Source organism: Solanum verrucosum, unplaced genomic scaffold (assembly GCF_900185275.1).
Source record: "Solanum verrucosum unplaced genomic scaffold, falcon-dt-bn FXZP01000073.1, whole genome shotgun sequence".
Lineage (NCBI taxonomy): Eukaryota > Viridiplantae > Streptophyta > Magnoliopsida > Solanales > Solanaceae > Solanum > Solanum verrucosum.
Window position 1 is genome coordinate 285,408 of NW_026020298.1, and position 20,767 is coordinate 306,174.

Consider the following 20,767-nt stretch of genomic DNA (forward strand, 5'->3'; position numbering starts at 1 on the left):
TTGAAAGACCTTCTAGTTAAGGGATTAATCAAACCTAGTAATTCTCCATGGGGTGCTCCAGTATTATTCGTGAAAACGAAAGATGGTTCTTTCAGAATGTGCACTGACTATCGGCAGTTGAACAAAGTCACAATCAAGAATAAGTATCTCATCCCCAGGATTGATGTCTTGTTTGACCAACTTCTGGATGCTAGTTACTTTTCTAAGATAGACCTCAGATCCGGCTATCATTAGCTCAAAGTCAGGGATAGTGACATTTCAAAGACAACTTTCAGAACTCGGTATGGTCATTATGAATTTGTAGTTATTTTTTTGGACTAACAAATGCTCTTGCAGCTTTCATGGACTTGATGAACAGGGTGTTCAAACAGTATTTGGGCTTGTTCATTATCATCTTTATTGATGATATCTTAAGTTATTCTCAGAGTGAAGAGGAGCACGTGAATCATGTGAGAGTTATTCTGCAAACACTCAAAGATCGCCAGCTATTCGCTAAGTTTAGCAAATGTGAATTCTGGTTACAGTATGTCGCTTTCCTTGGTCATGTGGTATCCAGCGAAGGGATCCAAGTTGATCCACATATTATTAAGGCAGTACAGCACTAACCCAGACTCACCTCTCCAATTGATAACAGGAGTTTCTTAGATTTTTTCGGTTATTACATGACATTTGTTGAAGGATTTTCATCCATAGTTTCCCCATTGACCAAGTTGACTCAGAAAAAGGTCAAATTTTAGTGGTGAGATGAGTGTGAGAAGAGCTTCTCAGAACTGAAGACTAGGTTGACTACAACTCCGGCCTTGACTCTACGAAATGGTTCAAACGGTTATGTGATTTATTGTGATTCATCTAGCGTCAGTGTAGGTTGTGTGTTAATGCAGCGAGGTAAGGTCATAGCTTATGTTTCTAGTAAGCTTAAGGTCCATGAGAAGAACTACCCAACTCATGACATCGAGCTTGAACTGTAGTACTTTCCCTAAAGACTTGGTGACACTACTTGTATGGTGTTCATGTTGATGTATTCACAGATCATAAGAGCCTCCACTATGTGTTCACCCAGAAAGAGTTGAATCTTCATCGGAGGAGATGGCTTGAATTCCTCAAGAATTATTACATAAATGTGCTCTACCATCCCGGTAAGGCCAATGTAGTGGTCGATGCTCTCAGCAGGTTGTCCATGGGTAGTGTAGCACATGTTGAGGAAGAAAGGAAAGAGCTATCCAAAGATGTTCACCAGCTTGGTCGCTTAAGAGTTTGCCTTACAGACACATCAGATGGTGGAGTAGTAGTTCATAATGGACCAAAATCTTCATTAGTAGCGGAGGTTATGGAAAAACAGGATTGTGATCCTATATTACTTGTTGAAAGGTGTGGTTCATTAGTAGAAAGTTGAGGTTTTCTCCCAAGGGGGAGATGGTGTACGTCATTACCAGGGTCACGTATGTGTTCCTAATGTGGGTGAGTTGAGGCAGCAAATCCTTACAGAAGCTCATTAATCTAGGTATTCCATTCATCCAGATGCAACTAAGATGTATCGTGATCTACAGGAAGTGTTTTGGTGGAGCTGCATGAATAGAGACATAACAGACTTTGTGGTTACGTGTCCTAATTGTCAACAAGTTAACGTAGAACATCAAAAACCAGGAGGTATGACTCAGGAGATTAACATTCCTACATGGAAGTGGGAAGTGATAAACATGGACTTCATAACGGGTTTACCTCGTACTCGTAGACAACATGAATCCATTTGGGTAATGATGGACAGAGTTACTAAGTCCGATCACTTCTTGGCGATCAAAACTACAGATTTAGCGGAGGACTACGCCAAACTCTACATCCATGAGATAGTCAGGCTGCATGGGGTTCCCTTGTCTATCATCTCAGATAGAGGCCCTCAGTTTACCTCTCATTTCTAGAAATCATTTCAGAAAGGTCTTGGTACTCAGGTAAATTTCAGTACAACATTTCATCCACAGATAAATGGTCAGGCAGAGCGTACTATTAAGATCTTAGAGGACATGTTGAGAGCTTGTGTGATCGATTTCAAGGGTAGCTAGGAAGATAACGTACCTCTCATAGAGTTTCCCTATAATAATATCTTTCATTCCAGTATTCAGATGGCCCCGTATGAGGCACTATATGGGCGTAGAAGCAGGTTACCGATTGGTTGGCTTAAAGTAGGTGAACATCCTTGATAGGGCCAGATTCGATTCATGAGGCTATGGAGAAAGTTTAACTCATCAAAGATAGACTAAAGGCAGCTCAGAGTCATCAGAATTCCTATGAACATGGGAGGAAAAGGGACTTAGAGTTCCAAATCGATGATTGGGTTTTCTTGAAGGTGTCATCTATTAAGGGGGCGCTGAGATTTGGCAAGAAATGGAAGCTCAGTCCAAGATATGTAGGTCCTTATAGAATCCTGAAAAGGGTTGGTAATGTGGCTTTTGAGTTAGTGTCGCCAGCAGAACTAGCAGGGGTTCATCCAGTCTTTCACATTTCCTTGTTGAAGAAGTGTGTGGGTGATTCATCATCAATTGTACCATTAGAGAGTGTGGCTGTGAATGATAGTCTCACTTATGAAGAACTGTAGGTTGAAATTCTTGACCGTCAGGTTTGTAGGTTGAGAAATAAAGAAGTCGCTTCAGTGAAGGTTTTGTGGAGGAGTCAGTCCATAAAAAGAGCTACTTGGGAAGCAGCCTCACCTCTTTCCTTCCGATTTTGTTTCAGCTTCAGGTAATAGTTCCTCTCTCCAGTCTTTCAGTTACCCTTGCGTGAATTCAGTCTTAGTATCTTGTTCCTTCAGTTGTTCTTGCATTTCAACATATTTGCATGTTTTTGGAACTCAGTTCAGTCATATATCAATTTCTAGTACTTAGTGGTAGGGATTGCAGCTCATTCCCTCCCTACTCAGCTTATTTTGACTTCATTCTAGGATGAATGTTCCCAAGGGGAGATATTGTAACACCTCAGAAATCAGACTTGGACTATTTAACAGAAACAGGGGTAGAAATAGAAAATTTTGGAGGATAACGAGCCCCTTCACAGGATATGGATCCCCACACGAGCCGTGGGATGGCTCATAGAAGCAAGGCAGGGCTAACAAGGCTCTGACATAAAACCACAGAGCCCACCACAAGCCATGGTCTCGATGACGGGCCGTGGATAGGTCCATCATCTTGAGACAACACACCTCTAGCCCCAAGTGAAGAACCACAGTGACCTTCACGGTCCGTAGTTCTTCACACGGTCTGTGAATTGGACCGTAGATGGGAGTTCCAGAACTAGTAGACATTGGCCCATGAACCAAGACCCACTTGACGGGCTGTGGTCCCTTTGATGGTTCGTCAGTGGCTCCGTGGAAGGGCCTCATCAACTTTTAAGTTAGGGTCATTTTTTTCTTTTCCTATGTGCATTGGGCACCTAAACGACGTCGTTTTACTCAGTTTAAGCCTGATGATCTAGTTAGAACCTATCAAAAACCGTTATTTACAAAATTCATCAAAATTAGAGCCAAAAAGAAGAGGAAAGTCAACCAGCCCCTCAAGAACTAGCAGAAGGTTCTTTTCAAGTTTACCCCCGAAAACGAAGGATTTCTCCATAGATTTCGTCACCAAGTATGTGGCATTTCATTAGTGGGTTCCTTTCATCAACTAGGTCCATAGAATTCAGTCAGTTTTCTTGATTCTCCATATCTTGTTTAGACCTAGGGTTTGTAAAATCTTAGGAATTTATTGTGATTTTAGCTTCTCTATAATCCATATTCTAAATATAAGGTTTTCTTGGAAACTTTGCTTAATTCCTTGTATGAAACTCAAAACCCTAATTTGTATAATTCTCTTAGTTCATTAATTATATTTGTTTGGGCAGTTAAATAGATAATCATGCTTCAGATTTTGAATGTCACATTATCAGTATATAAGTGTTATATTCTCAGATTGTATGTTAATATTTTTAGCCATTCAATATTTCAGTCATATACATATTCAATTGGGAGTAGACTTAGCACCGAGTTGGACTAGGGTTCAGCATACCCTCATAGTCCCAGAACTATGCGCCCCTGTAGGATTATAAGTCCCCTCTTTTTGGCATCAGATTTAGTGATCACGCCAGGCATGCCTTTATACCCCTGGCAAGGTATATTGGGTCCTCTCGATGGGGCGTATACATCCGACTCCACGTTTAGCTCACGTGGTTTATGTTTTTTAATAGTACCTCCCAAAATCAGACTCTTAGTGCATTTGGTCAGGTTTTTAGTATGTACTTCAGCATTCAGCTCAGCATGTATTTTTATGATTAGTACTTGGTCATTACATTCAGTTTAGCTTTTCAGTTATGTTTCAGTATTTACTTTCTTACTCAGTTTATGCCATTGCTCAGTTATACTTTGTTCAACTTCTATATATTTGTTCATCTTAGTATCTATATTATGCATGCTCAGTACATTCCAAGTACTAACACATACTCTGCGCTACATCCTTTCATGATGTAAGTTCAGGTACTCAGCATCCAGATCGCGCTTAGGATCAATTGTAGGTCCACATTTCAGCAGCTTGAATGGTGAGTCCTCATACCTTGAGGACAATAGACATACTTTTAATTTAGTCTTATTATTCAGTATTCAATTTTGTTAGAGTTAGCTGGGGGGCATGTCCCTGCAACTCAACTCAGTTAGAGGCTTTTCAGACATAGTAGTAAAATCAACTTGAATTGTAAAGTTTATCTTTCAGTTGTTATTAAACTCTTAGTATGTTTGATACATTCAGACTAGCTAGATATTCCCCACTTTCAGTTATCCATGTTTTAGCTTCCGCATAGTGTATGTCTTATTCAGTGATTCTCAATATGCTTGATATATGCCAGACAAAGGGTTAGCTTGGGGTCACTCGTGATCCTAGGTCCTGTGTTACATCAAAGGGGTAGCCTCGGGGTATGACACTCCTGGTAGCGCGGATGTGCGGTGGGTTTTGAAGCTACTGCCTCTCTGCTCGCCAGTTGCGCGCTTGGGCTCTCAACGGCTTGCCCGCACGGCGTAGCGGCATGAAATCACTAAAGAAAGGTTTTTTTTTGGAATTTCATAGGGAACCCTATGTTATGTGATGCAGGAGCTTTCCCAAAGGCTAGGGTATCAAAAAAAAAAGGAGCAAAGAAGAGCTAGGTTTTGAAGAAGAGAAGGGGGGACACGAAGTACACTACTCGAATTCAAAATGGAAGTTGGGATTCAAACTTTGATTTCTATGTCTTCTTTTTCATCTTTGCTCTTAATAGTTTTATTCTCTTCCATGGAGTAGATACATAGACGGTATTTGACAAACATGGTGTATTATGAATTTGTTGGGATTTTGATTTTTCGTTCTTATGCTTGAACTTGTTATGCGAGTTTGAATTAAATTGCAACTATGTTCATTATTTTATTTAATTGAAAGAGTAATAAATTGGTGAATATTATTGCATAGTTTTGTTGATTTGAATCAATATATTTTCTCTAAAGTAATCGAAAGAGCTTGTTATAATTATTGATTGAATCTCAAGGAAAAATAGTTGAAGGTCATTACTTCCTTAAGAATATTCATTAACATGTTCTTGCATATTAGAATCATTGGGTTATAATTAGTTTATTCTTTAACTTGAGATTTACTCGGAAGAGAAATCCAAGGCTCAAGGATACTCTAATCAAGTATCGAATTCAAGAGAATTGATAGAACTTTAGATGTGATAAATGAAGGTTGTAAATTTCCAACTATCATTAAGTATGTTTCGTCTTATACCCTATATTGATATTAAACTTCGTAGTTATCAATTGTTTCTAATTATCATTTAGTATATGTCAGTGATTCATAACACCAACCAACTCTCTTCTTTTTATCACTTGAATAATAGTTAGCGAGATTTGATTGAATTATTATGTGTACTAATCCATGTGGAGACGATCTTTTTACTATACTATCTTCAACAAGCGAGCGCTAAACTTATAGTGTGTTTGTGTTCGTCATTTCCTTTTTCTTTCTTAAATAAAATTTTTTGAGTCGTATTGGGTTGGTTGATTAATATATATTTTCATCTTCATTCAAACGAACATATTATGAATGGATAGTGTCAAAGAGATTTAATATAATTTCTCCATCTTAATTATGTACTAACACTAATTTGATTATTTAAATTTTGTAAACTACATGAAAATCTATACATTATTTATTGTGGTTTCACTTTCATTTGGATTCAAAAGACCCTCGTTGACAAATGATCTTATCTCTAGTATATAAATTTATCGAATTTTTTAAATATGATTGAGGAACAACCAACAATAGTTGTGTGAGACCCTTAACTTTTTTTACAAGTGTTCTCATTTATCACCACACACTCTCCCGCTTTCATTTTTTCAAATTTTCCTATGTTCCTCATAAGTATGTTAGATCTCCCATTTTCTTAGTAGTCTATTTTATCAAAAATCAAATATGAATAAATAAATTAATATCAATCCAAATTTTAGCCTTTCCCCCCATATTTGTTAATATGGTTAAAAAATTGAACTCCTTTATAATTATAGCCTTCTTTCCCCGATTTATGTTTTTTATTGATTTTAGACTTTTAACTTAAAGATCAACTATAAGTGCAATACACACCCAATACAAAATTTAAAAAGAATTATTTATTAAAATAATATTGAAGAACAAGGGATTTTAGAATATTTATAGGTGTGCTCACACTTACCCATTGGTGAGCTTTTTTCTGTATAATTTTTCTTAAAAGATTTTAACTCGTTGTTGAATTAACTAATGATGATTAATTTAAGGACTAAAACCAAGTCATTTCAAAAATAAATGAATTTTTAAAATCATCAAAATAATATGGTTGAGGCACAACCAATAATACTTGTGTGATATTGAAAAATTTAAACTTCATCAAAATAGTCTTTTGGGCTTTTTTTTTCAAAAAAGACATTTCAAATTTGTGAATTCACGCAAAAAGAGAGTTTTATAACTAAAATGTGGGGATGGGACCTAACCTAGACTCGAACGCGGGACCTAAAGACTAGTTATTTGACATTTGACCATTTACGGGGCAATAACATTCGTTTATAATCACCAAACATATTTATTTTATAAATTTTTGACTCAGTTATTTAATGAATAAAACTGCTTAATTTTTTAATGGAGAAGGGTTTAAAATACCCTTAAAGTATCGAAATTGGTACAAAAATACCACTCATTTACCTTTGGCCTCAAAATACCCTAGGGGTTAACCTTTAGGGACCTATAATGCCATTTTCGCAAACGGACTACTTAGTCCTTATCATTAACTATTTCATTTATTACATTGCATTATGTAATTGGTTGAAAATTTAATTAATTAAAACTTAAGTTATCCTACCCAACCTCGGATCCACCCGACTAAAACTAACCGACCCACCCTTTCTAAACCCATTACCCATCCTTTCTTAACCCATTTCTTAAAGAAAACCCTAAACCCTTTTAGGGTTTAGTGTGTCGGGTTTTCTTTAAGAATTGAGTTAAGAAAGGATGGTAGTGGGTTTAGAAAGGGTGGGTCGGTTCATTTTAGTCGGATGGATCCGGGTTTGGGTGGGTTAAGAAAGGATGGGTAATGGGTTTAGAAAGGGTGGGTCAGTTAGTTTTAGTCAGGTGGATCCGGGTTTGGGTAGGATAATTTAAGTTTTAATTAATTAATTTTTCAACCAATTACATAATGTCATGTAATAAATGAAATAGTTAATTATATAGACTAAGTAGTCCGTTTGTGAAAATGACATTATAGGTCCCTAAAGGTTAACCCCAAGGGTATTTTAAGGTAAAAAGGTAAACGAGGGGTATTTTTGTACTAATTCTGATACTTTAAGGATATTTTAGACCCTTCTTCAATTTATAAATAATATATTATAAATTAATATAGTCTAATCACAACGAAAAATGATTAAATGAATTGAATTTAAAGTTGGGAAATAGCAAAACTCATTGTATTACACAATCTAAATGATTCTCTATTCTTCATGATTATATTCATCACATTGAATTGACTTAAAGTTGGTAAAGAGCATCACTCATTGTATAAAACAATGTAATATGTTCTTCACGTTTAATTTCATCGTAATAAATTGACTTTTAGTCATTAAAGACCATCATTGATACGACCCAAACTAATCCCTAGACGTGACATGACGTATAGGACCCCAAGAGGCCCCTACACAAGCCACTTAGCATGCATCATACAAGATAATATAATTTAAAGTGAGTTCAAAGGCAGTTTTATATCAAAGAGTTTGACAAAATGAAGTGGAAGTCTAACCAAGTCTCAAAGCCATCTATTACATCAAGAGTGATTAGGATGTAACCCACACATCACATACAATATCCGAGAAGTAAAGACAATAAGAAATAAGGAGATCAATCCTCGGAACATGAGAACTCACCAATCTTCAAAAGCTACTACGGTAATCACTAGCCACGAGGATGCAGAATAGGAGTGTCGGACCCTACATTAGTGAAATAATGTAGGCAAGAGTATGTGTTAGAACAAAGAATATACCAAGTACGGAGCAATGTAAAAGAATTAAAAAAAACTCATGCTAAAAGGACTTTTCATGACATGCAATGACAAAGCTAAATCATAAGATAAATGATTAGAAAACATAACTCATAATCATGGTTAGTGCAAGCTAAGCATCTTTAAAAACACTTGTGTGATACTTCTAGAAGTAACCTTAGTTCATTATTGTGAGAAGTATCCATTAACCGACATATAGACCATGTGAGCTATAACATGGAATCTGGTGTCTATCCCACACTGAAAAGAGATGTCCTTACTTTCCAAGGTAAGAACCATAACTTCTAGTTTACATGGATCCACTAGCTAATTTCTATCTAAGACAACCTAGGGTGGCACATAGTTTATGGGATAAGGATATTGCTACTAAACACCCCGGCCTCAAGCTACGGGAGAGCTTCCATCTCAATATTCTCTCGGTGCTAAGAGTAAATCCCACAGAAAAGTCATTAGTCTTTACTTTCTTTAACATTAAGAGACATGGATAATCGACGCTTGTCTTACCATCCATGGAAAACACATCAAGTAGCCGATCCAAGCTAGGTTTCATTAGAATAGAACCTACCTAATTCAAAGTTTAGTTGAGACAACCTTTCAACCTTAAGAATGTGAACAACCCTTTCACATTCATGTACTGAGTAGTATGTGAAAAATCCTTTCACAACAACAACAACAAAATTGATTCTTTACTCTCAAAGCAGCTTAAATCACTTTTCATCAATTTCATAAAGAACATTCACATCTTCATAAATTCATCTTTCATATTTCAAAACCCACATCATATCATCATAGTCTAGAAATCATGGGTCATGTATGGGTTCATGGGGTATTCAACTTAAAAAATGTAATTTCTTCAATTCATGCATATAGTGACATAAATCAATCAATTGGATCAACATTGAAGGGAACCCATGACAATTTAATAAAACCCTAATTTGATTGGGGACTCTAACTTTACAAAATTAGGGATTTTAGGAACCCTATGGAGGAAAGAGCTCCATAGGTGAAGACCATAATACCTTGGAGTTCAAAGTCCTCAAGAAAATGGTCAATTAGAGATTTATCTTGAATCCTAGACTTCTTCCTTAGAGAGATAAATATTTGAGAGGATGAACTTTAACAACTTTTGGGAATTTAAGAGAGTGAACTGAATTGGGAGATTTGGGTGAAAAATGTTTATATAGGGCCTAGGGTATAGGATAAATGACATACTATTGGGTTAAAATAATTGATAAATGACTAAAATGAATGTGACTTAAAGTTGATAAAGTGCCTCTCATGAGGGGTTTCACGGGTCGTCTAGAGAATCATTGCCCGTCTAGAGGGTCGTGATGATGCCCTACCCGATAGGAGCTCTCTAACACGGGCATAATTTTTTTCTCTGGGATCAGAATTAGGAAAACTTGGTGGAGTTGGAAAGAGGACTCAAAGATCATTAATTTGATAGGTCATGCGCCACCTAATTCACTTTGTACTGAAAGATATAATTGTTTGATGTTGACCCAAAATTCAATGTTAGATAAGTCTCTTTCACAGAGGATTTCACGATTCATGTGAAGCTTCATGGACCGTCTAGGCGTTTGTGGCCCTTCACATTGACCTTTGTTGAAACCTCATTGTCTGCATGATTTGTACGGACCGATAGACGGATCGTCCAAGTCACCATCGGCCGTCTAGGGCATCGTCCAGGTGACTCCTGCCAAGGGATAGTCCTAGATGGTCTCACGATGCCCTTAATGGGTCATGGACACCTACACAGCCCATCTAGGGTGCCATGAATGGTTCATGGTCCATTTTGGGTCCATGGAATTGCTTGTTTGTCCCTTTCTAGCCCTTTTTAAATCTGAGGTGTTACAGTATTCATAATAGTTAAATGATGATTTTAGATAAGAAGGTAGTTTTTCTCTTATTGCGAAGATCAGGATATGTTTATTTTATCTAAGGCTATAAAAGTGGAGGGATATCAAAGAACTATTGTATGAAATAGTTAGGTAAAAAGTCTTGGTGTGTCTATTGGTAGTAATCCTTGAAAATCTCAGCTTATAAAGAAGCTAGGAAAGCAAGATAGTATTAGATGGATTTGTTACCTTGAAGTCCATGAAGTGGTCATCGTGATAGGCTTTAATATTATGTTGATAACATATGGATAAATGCATTATGCACTAGTAGCTTCATTATTTGAACTTGAGATTATTTGGATAGTGTGGTAAGAAGTTGTATTCTTGGGATGAAATTTCCCATAGAAATATAGGATTTGTATGTTCATCTTATGTGTAACAATTTGTGAGTTCAGATTAGGCTTGAACATTGTGAGAGCATGTGGTTAGACTCAGACTTGAATAGAAGTAGACACATGTATCCTTCTTAGGGTTACAAGTTGCACCCGATGAAGAATATTATTCAAGAAAATAAGCGTAGTTGTGAAGTGTTGATAAGTTTAAAAGCCATCATTCGTGTCGCTTAAGTCATAGTAGAGTTATTCTTTCCACATTTCCAGGTCAAGTAACTTCAGATGGTGTGTTGTTGATGTTCAATCTATATCGTTCATACTTTATGAATCTATGTCGGTGTCTCACATGAATTATTTATGTTATTCCTTCCCTATAATGTTATAAGAGTTCTCTTTTGAAGTCTAATAGAGGCCAATAGAGGCTAAGTCCACTACCTAGTTTATGTTGTTCTGGTCTATGCTAGTTTTTACGTTTTTCGCTCGTGCTTCTAAATTATTTATTGTTGATTGTTAGACCTCTATTGTTGGAAAAAAATATTTTAAAGTATTATATATAGCTCAAATAGCACAAATAAATCTTAGCTTACTCTATTCACATTTCTATTCTAGTTTGATCTTCATTCGAGGATGAATAATCCCAAGGGGGAGATATTATAATGCCCCACAAGTTCTAAGTAAAGATTCAAACCATCCTCCATATGCATATAGGCTCAAACTCTATGACTTATAATTGTATGTATATGTGTTGAGATTATTCTTAACTGTGGAAAGTATATTAGATGTGAACTAACGTATAAGGGACTTCTAGTATATGAAGAGTTTTGTGGCCTAATACCAAGAAAACGAAAGGCCATGAAGCCTTCTTTCTTTATGTGCTAAAAGTTATGTCCATTTTACTAGGCACTACATATTTTGCACAATCCATTGTGCGTAGTAGACATCCGTCGTGCAACAACGCGACAAAGGCATTACTACTGCTAGGTGTGCATCAAGTGCCGCATGGTGAAGGCTTCAACTGTGCGGCCGTGCACGCTCCCAAAAATTATTTTAGTTTTCTCTTCTTTTCACATTCTATTAGGGGTATTTTTGTCATTTCCTCATTCAAAAATCCCAACCCACATCCAATAACCTCTCCAAAAACCCTTATTCATTCAGATTTGATAAGTTACAATAAACTTTTCTCCCTCTTTTTCCTTCCCAACACTTCAAAGAACAAGAACTTTAGAGATTTCAATCCCGATTCATCCTCAAACTTTAAAGTTAAGGTATGTAAGACTTCAATGAGAGTATTCCTTCGCTCTCATGCCTAAAGTATTTTGATTCTCAAGAATTTCATAAGATTGTTAGAAGCAAAGCTAGGGCATTTTATGAAATTATGATATTTCTTCATAAATTCTTGTTTTTATAGTTTCACTTTGATTTTGAAACCTTAAGGTACTGATTTTAGCATGATTCTATGGTCATTCAAACCTTTATAAATTTTAAGCATGAATTACAACCTAAATACATGTTACTTTAAGATATGATTTTTTGAGCTTAGCCTCATATATGATTCAAGATGATTCATGATTTTCATACATATGAGCATTATATGAATATATGTTATTTTGGGAGGACTATTTAGTACCGAGAGGATGCGAGTTTAGAAAACTCAAGTCCCATTACTATGCGCCAATGTAGGATTATGTTTCACCGCTTTGTCAGTTGACCTTCTAGCCCTGAGAGGCTCAGATTAGTGGATGCACATAGATATGATATGGTCTTATACTCTGGCAAGGTATAGGGCAGCCCTCCTTTTGGGACATCATGAGCTCGCATGGTGTATGTCGGTTATAAGAAACTCCTCGATTATGAAAATTTCAGGATATGTTTTTAGGTCTATATAGTTCATTTTAAGTATGCTATGTGATTTATATGATTATCCTAGACTACTGAAAAAGACTCAACTATATGTATATGTACTTTGAAAAGAGATTTTTATAATAATTGATTATGGACTCCAACTGTTTTCTGTTCAACACTTCTTACTATACATATGATCTTGGAAGTTTTATTTCACCATCTTTTTCATGATTCTTTAAATGATTATTCTAGTGTCCTCCTTACTTACTCAGTACATTCCATATACTAACGCATACATTTCTCTATGCTTCATATTTTTATGATGTAGATTTTGGTATTCACACTTAGATTTATGGCTAATGAGGTTGTAGTACTCCCAATTAGTGTTTGGTGAACCCTCCTCATTTGGTAATTCCTTTGTTTTAGATTGTCAACTATTTGCCTTATGTTGTCTTTGTTTTGAGGCAGTTGGGGGCCATGTCCCGGCAAACTTATATTTTCATTCTAAAGTAAGAGAGTCTTTATTTAGACCTTAGTAATATAGTCTCATCGAGTTTATTGAATTCTTCATTAAGGATATGTTTTAGTTTCCGCAATAGTTTACATGATATGCTTGATATGGTAAGTTAAGGGTTAGCTCGGGATCATTTGTGGTCCTAGGTACTGTGTCTAGACTAGGGTATAGACTTTGGTCATGACATTACCCTTATATGTCATTGATTTTCAATCCCCGCACCCTTAGATTACTTGTTACTTGATTGAATTTCTGAAATCTTAGTTTAATTGTGATTCTTGATACGAAAATCATTTTTAATAAATTTTGTGTAATAATCCACCCTTTATTCTTACTACTACAAATGAATTGATTTACATTTCAAATTTCTTGATAGAATTCCCTACACTATATCACTCACTGTAAGATTCGACCTCGACTCTTAGTTGGATATTTATAATTGACGATGACCACTTACTCTTTGAACTTATTTTAAGGATAGTTTGAGAGTTATCAAAGACATTTAGAATGCTTTTGATTTATCTTCATGGTTGGAAAGTTGGATATCTAAGGGTGTGTGCGATACAGGGAATAATGTTTTTCTATTTTCATGCTCTGTTGGTCAAATATTTTTCTAAGAAAATAAGCTCATTAAAATGCGAAAAATGACTTTCCTAATGAAATTAGGGTAAATAAACTCCACTTTAATTTGAATACAATTTATTTAATTGAGCGAGATCACACCTTTTCGTTAATGAATATTGAAAATAAACCTAAAGGATAGGTGATAAAAAAGAATTGAAGAAGTAATTAACAAGTTTATAAGGCAATTTAAATTTAAAGTTATAATTGCCAAATGATAAAATTCAACATTCAAAGAAATGATTAAAGACAATCTTGGAGATAGAAATCAAAGAAATGGCTATCTTGAAGCTAGGGGAAGAAGTTAAAGCATCCTTTTTTCCATTGTAGATTTTGTTATCTCTCTCTTTTCTCTTACGAACAACATTTTATTTATTTATTTTGATGCTTGAATCTGCTTTTTTCTAAGTGATGCATATTTGAATCTTCTTTAGTTCGAATATTCCAACTAAATTTAGCTCCAACGGATAATAATCTTTCAGTACACTGTAAAATGCAAGGAAATGTGACGAGATAATCAAAATAAATTTAATAATTTGTCTTATTTGTCAATTATCTAATAACCAAAAGTGAAGAAAAAGTAAACTATTTGAAAATACTAGAAACTTATCGAAAATATTTATGTTACTAAGTAAGATGGACATAAGGCTTATGTGAATTACCTTATAGAGGTTATTGATACAACGAAATTTTATACTTCTAGGTATTACCTCCTCAAAAGAATTCTTTTGATCATTTTTTATGTTGTTACCGTTGGGTTCTTTGAATATCTCATTTTCTACGACCTGTAAATCCACTTTATTTCTTTATAAATGCTTGAAGAGAAAAATATGTTATGTAGTACAATGAACATTTTTAATGAAAAGCTCGTGTAAATAGATATAAGTGATGATCAATTACCTCGCAAGTGTCAACCAAAGAATTGATATTTTCGTCTTCTTGTTGTTGGCTTGATAGTTCCTTCTCGAAAGAATCATTTTGATCATTTCTTATGTTTCTTCTGTTGGGTTCTTCAAATATCTCATTTTCTACCTCCTGTAAATTCATCCACATTGTTTCTTTTATAAATTCTTAGAGATAGAAAATATATCGCGGAGTACAATGAGAGTGCTTAAAAACTCATGTAAATAGACATAAGTGATGAACAACTACCTCGCAAGTGTCAACCAGAGAGTTGAGATTTTCTTGTTGTTGTTGTTGTTCTTGGTCTGGTAGTTCCTCCTCAAAAGAATGATTTTGATCTTTTCTTATGTTGCTTCCGTTGCATTCTTCAAACATCTCATTATGTAACAATTTCAAGTATACATTGTTACTTTTATAAATGATCAATTATAGAAAAATATATTGTGAAATGTAATAGGCGTGTTCATTAAAATTTCATGTAAATAGACATATGTGATGAATAATTACCTTGCAAATGACTATAATGGGATCATGCTCCTCTTTCCTTGATATTTCTTTACTTACAGGGCATCCCTCATCATTTTCATCATTTGTATTGTCAACATTATTATCCATTGTACGATTCAAATTATTCGCTAGGCTATATTCACTGATGCTTTCAGACTCACCTGAAAATCATGTACAATCAAATAAATAATAAAATAATTAACACTATAAATCAATTGTAACATCTAGAATCAATTAAAAATCGATGACCATTAATATCTTTTTGCTTATTTGGTAGTATCTCCTCAAAAGTTCCCTTTTGATCTTTTCCTCTTTTGTCTTCGATGTGTACTTCAGTTTTTTGTTCTCTAACGTATTCAAGTGACTCCCGTTATATTCATCCTTAGGTGATGAGAGTCTATTCTTACCCTGTGAAATGAAAGAGAATTTCATCAGCTGATTAAAATAAGTTAAACAATATTTTGTGTTGTCCAATTTTGTAAAATACATAAATGCTAAAAGGGGTGAAAGAATAATAGCTATTGTTAAAAAATGCTAAAAATTTGTAAAAAAAAACCTTAACTATAACTAGTTTTTAAGCAATATTACTTGAAAACTAAATATATATGTGTAACGTATGAATATAATTATTTTATATATGTCAATAATTGAGCGAAATTTTGTTTTCCTTGGTTTCCCTTGCTTCAAGGGGTAGTAGTTTTCATCCTTTTCAACTCTTATGGAAAGTTTTGAGCCGCTATCAACGTTATTGTCCTTTAGAGTATCATTTATATTATTCAGGAGATTGTTTTTACTTATGACAGTGTTGAGCTCACCCTTACCTGAAAATCATACATTGTCAAATTTAAAAAAAAATCTCTTAATTTTTTAGTAAACTAAACAAATAATTAATAAAAGTCAAGTGAAATTAGTGATTCACAGTCATATTTCAATCGTGACTTTCTAGTGAACTCTCTCTGAGAAAGATCATTAGGAGAGACAACAATCATGTCACCTAACTCTAACACAACGTCCCCTACCTTTCGAACTCCGGAACCACCGGATCCCCTAATGAATAAATGAAGATTCAAGAAGACTTGTTGAAAAAATAATTGTTCCTAGATGTGTAATTGAACAAACAACCAGATATCAATCACTTTTCCCCACAACAAAAGAAAGTCAACACCTGGGTGAATTCAAAGGTAACGATAGATGTAGAGGAAGCCAGAGACTTATTAAATCTCTCTGAAGAAGAAAAAAGAGGGTCTATCTTCCATGGAGATTCTCGTAATATTAATAGGAAAGAAGATAACTCTTCAATACATCAAAAATAAGATAATAAAGCTATGAAAGCCTACTGAGAGTCTGACTCTAATTGACTTGGGGTGGGGATTTTACATAGAAAAGTTCACAAATGCAAAAAAATATGCAAAAAGATCTTGATGGAGGACCTTGGTTCAACCTAGACAGTTTCTTTTCAGTTAAAATTGGGAACCAAACTTCACCCTAAAAGAATCCACACTTATCCATAGTGTAATATGGATCAATCTTTCACAACTTCCAATTAAATTCTATGATAAATCCTTCCTAGAAAAAATGGGTAAGAAACTAGAAGCTCTCTTAAAAATTGATACAAGCACCTCAACCACACTAAGAGAGAGGTGGGTACAGTTAAAATATACATCAAAATAGGAAACCATCTCTAAGAAGTCATCTATGAAGGGGAAGATGTTGTGTGTACAGAGTGCATAAGAATTGGCCACATCAAAAAATATTGTTCGTTCTAAAAAGTACCTAATTCAAAGTAAATAAGCACATAGATAAAGCACAAAACACCCAACAGAGATCAATGGCATAAAGTCAATTTTCAAAAATAAGAACAAGACACACAAAAAGAAAGCAAAAGAGACAACCACAAGTGTAAAAGCTTTCGATGCCAAAATAGGTAAGTTCACTAACCCCCCCCCCTCTTCCACCCCCTTCCCCAAAAAAAACTTCCCTTCACATCTCGTTCCCATGAAGTTTTTAATGAGCTTCAACATAGAAGAACGGAAACAACAAAGGGAAAAAGGAAGAAAAGGTAAGAGAACAATCGAAAAGGTGAAACACAACCCGGTACAACCATAAATGCCCCTTAGGAAAGCAAAATGAGAAAAAATGCCACCATTGATACGAAGGACCCCACATGATAGTTCAAACATCTTCTGGGAAAAATGATAAATCTTCTCGCCTATAAGAATTAATGCTACAAAAGATTAATGGAGCCAGTCCCACCAATCCAAGTACATTAAGAGTAAATGATCCCCAAAAGAAGAACAACTCTACAACTTCACACTTAGAGAAGGCAATCGTTGTTGAGAAAAAAATGTCATATCTCCACTAAGAAGAACAATAATCATATTAGTAGAGAGGATATGACAATGATCATCACATAAATTAAGTGTAACTCCAACCACCACCACTCCATTAGTATGCCCGAAAATATCCCAGAGGAAATTGGACATTCCAAAATTTGAAGATAACCCACACACCAACTTAACACCAGAGACAAGGTGCTTTGTGATGGCTCCATAACCGAAACAACAAAGAGTCATGGCTTGAGCTGGCACTCCATGGCCATCAACTCACTATGAATCTAAACTTCAGTACTCAACTGATCTCCATAACAATCAAGGGTCCATGTTTTGTGGCACAAGTCATAAAAGAATGGATGAACTTGGCAGTAGAAGGCTTTGTCCAGCAACTCTTGCTACAGACAGTGCTACATGCACACCTATATGGAGACTTGATGCAGATGACCACCCATGAGGTGAACTCACTCATGTCCCAAGTTCACCATATTTTGCGTTTCTTTTCGGGTCCCTTGATAACCCCACATGTTCTGAACGCATAGTTTACCCCATGGTTTCCTATGGAAAGGAACAGTGGGGATGCAAGCAAAAAATAGGGGAACTCTTTTAGCGTTAGAAGCTCTCAGACATAGCAAAAAAATAAATGGAAGAAATGCTTCAAGCTTTAGGGGAACAAAACATTGAAGTCTACTATTTTGAAGAAAAGGTAGAGAAAGAGATCAGCAAGCCATACAACGAAGCTATTTGGTAATATGTCCACCCATGGTGAAGAATCTCACTTTGAATTTGGGGAATCAGAGAAAGGAAATCCGCTCGGAAGCAATATTGAACCCTTTGAAGGAGTCAAAGAAACCCCATGTGGAAAAATGGAAGGTCAAAATAGAGAATCCAACAACATCAACAACCCGTATGAATTTTATCAATTGGAATGTTAGGGGAGAATATAATGTGAGTTTTAGAAGGAAATACAAGGCATGGGTGAATCTCCACAAGACAAAAATGTTAGTCTTCTTGGAAACCAAGATGATGGAACATTTCAGGATTTCTAAGGATCTGGGTTTTGATGCCCATATTCAATCGGCTACTGAAGGCCTCTTTAGAGAAATCTTCATCATGAGGAAATAGGAAGAACTGAAGCTAGACAATATCTTTATGACCTCCTAAGGCATTCATATCATGGTAAAGGTAAGTACCCTCCCTGATTTGTGGTTATTTTCTGCCATTATGCTCGCCCTAGAAATCTCCCAGAGCTATTATGGGAATTGGTTCATGGGAGGTGATTTTAATGAGGTCCTCCAAGCAAAATATAAGTTTTGGGGAAGAAGCATTAAAACAAATAGAGGTAACACCCTTTAGAAATTACTCAACCAATGTAAAATGATAGACCTAGACTACAAAGGAAGTAAGTACACCTGGACAACAAGAGGTACAAGAACCAAAGAAACCTTATTCTTGAAAGGTTGGAAAGATGCAAGACAAATTACTCATGGATCCTTAAGTACCCGAAGTCTAGTATTACCACCTTTCGCATACCCTCTCTAACCATTCTCCCCTTCTAGTAAATCTGAGTAAAATATGCTCAGTCCAAGCAATAGGCCCTTCAAAATGAAACCTATGTGGTGTAGACAGCCAAGTTTTAAAGGCCTAGTCAATGAATCATTTATACCTCATAACCCACTCAATGAAGCCATCGCCCTTTTCCAAAAAAAGGTTGAGAAATAGAATAGGAACACCTTTGGGAAAAGAATCCTCTCAAGAATTAATGGGATCCAGAGATCCCCAAATTACTCTAATAACTTTCTTCAAGATTCGGAAAAATGACTCCTAGTGGAATTGAAATGACCCAAAAAGTTCTTAAAAATGTGCTTCGGAAGATACCGGCAACTTGTTTAGCTATATATAAAAAAATCTGTTTCGTTTTTTGAAAATCCGACTTCATATTCTTGTTTAGGGGGTCAAATTGAGTGGGAAATGGGTCCAACCCAAATTTTAGAGCAACCGTATCAAAATCTGAAATTTCCAAGTGAAGCCTTTTTCGAGGGTCTACTTTGGAGGGTCATATCTCCTAGCACACAAATTATTGGGTGGCCAATAACATATCCATGGAAATCCCTTTGAGTTAGCTACCTAACGCACTTCGTTTCACCTCATTCGGAGTTCGGACGAAGAAGTTATGCCCATTTTCGTAAAATCTGTCCGGCAGGAAAGGCAATTTCCATTGAGCGTTTTTACTGTTCACCCGCCTCATTTTTTTTTCCAAGTGTTGGACCATTTTTCCAAAGGACATATGTTATTTCCTATATACCATTACTTCAATTTCCATCTCTAAAACATTTCCCAAAACACCTCTCCCATACTTAGACACATTTTCTCTCAAATTCTCTCAAGAACCCTAATCCAAAACCTTCCTCAAGATTGAAGAGACTCTTGCTCCAAGTTCCAAGCTTCCATTGAAGACACTCTCAAGACCTTCATAAAAACTCAAGGTATGTGGTGTTGAACTCATGGGTCCTTCCACCCATAGTGCCTAGACTCTATTCTACTTACTAATTCATGGTTTAAGTTAAGATTCATAAATTAGTCTTGTTCTTTGTAATAATTTCCTGCACATTGAATTTTAAACATGAAAAGTGATTGTTTTGAGCATGTTGTGACTCTAGAACTTGAACCTAAATTTGGAATGGATGTGGAGATTTTCATGTGGTATTGTGGGTGTTAAAAGGTGTTGTTGTAGGTTGTTCACTGGTATGGCTACATAATTACTACCCTATTTTCCATGCTCTTTGATTCCATTACATACCTTCAAGGTGTTTGACAAAATGTCCAACTATGGAGAATTGATGAATCGATGCTTTAAAGCTTGAGTTATGAGATGTATGGAAATCCAGAAATGTGCTGATGACAAACTAAGCTTGTGTATATGTTCATTCCATACGTGAGATTGCATTAGATCCTAATGGGAATTTCCTATATAAAGTGTTGCATGACCATGCCCGGTCCGGGGGAAAAGAACCGGACAACCATGTGAGAGGTTTATATCTCACCACCTAGGATGTTTGGGGTGTGACCAACATCAACCATGTGAGAGGTTTATATATCACCACCTAGGATGCTTGGGGTGTGACCAACATCAACCATGTGAGGGGTTTATACCTTGCCACCAGGGTGTCCGGGTGTGAACGGCATCCCCCATCCTAAGTTGGGGTTATAGATTGGTTGAATCATGCATACACATATGATATCTACTATTAGTATAGATTTACT

At 35.7% G+C, this 20,767-nt stretch overlaps 1 protein-coding gene across 1 annotated transcript in view; it reads left to right on the plus strand.

Moving 5' to 3' along the window:
- Positions 1–20,767, plus strand: part of LOC125834791 (uncharacterized) — a 47,317-nt gene that overhangs the window by 1,878 nt on the left and 24,672 nt on the right. The window contains exon 4 of the mRNA XM_049513943.1: positions 426–548. Coding sequence (XP_049369900.1) covers positions 426–548 — 123 coding nt within the window. The remainder of the gene's footprint in view (positions 1–425; positions 549–20,767) is intronic.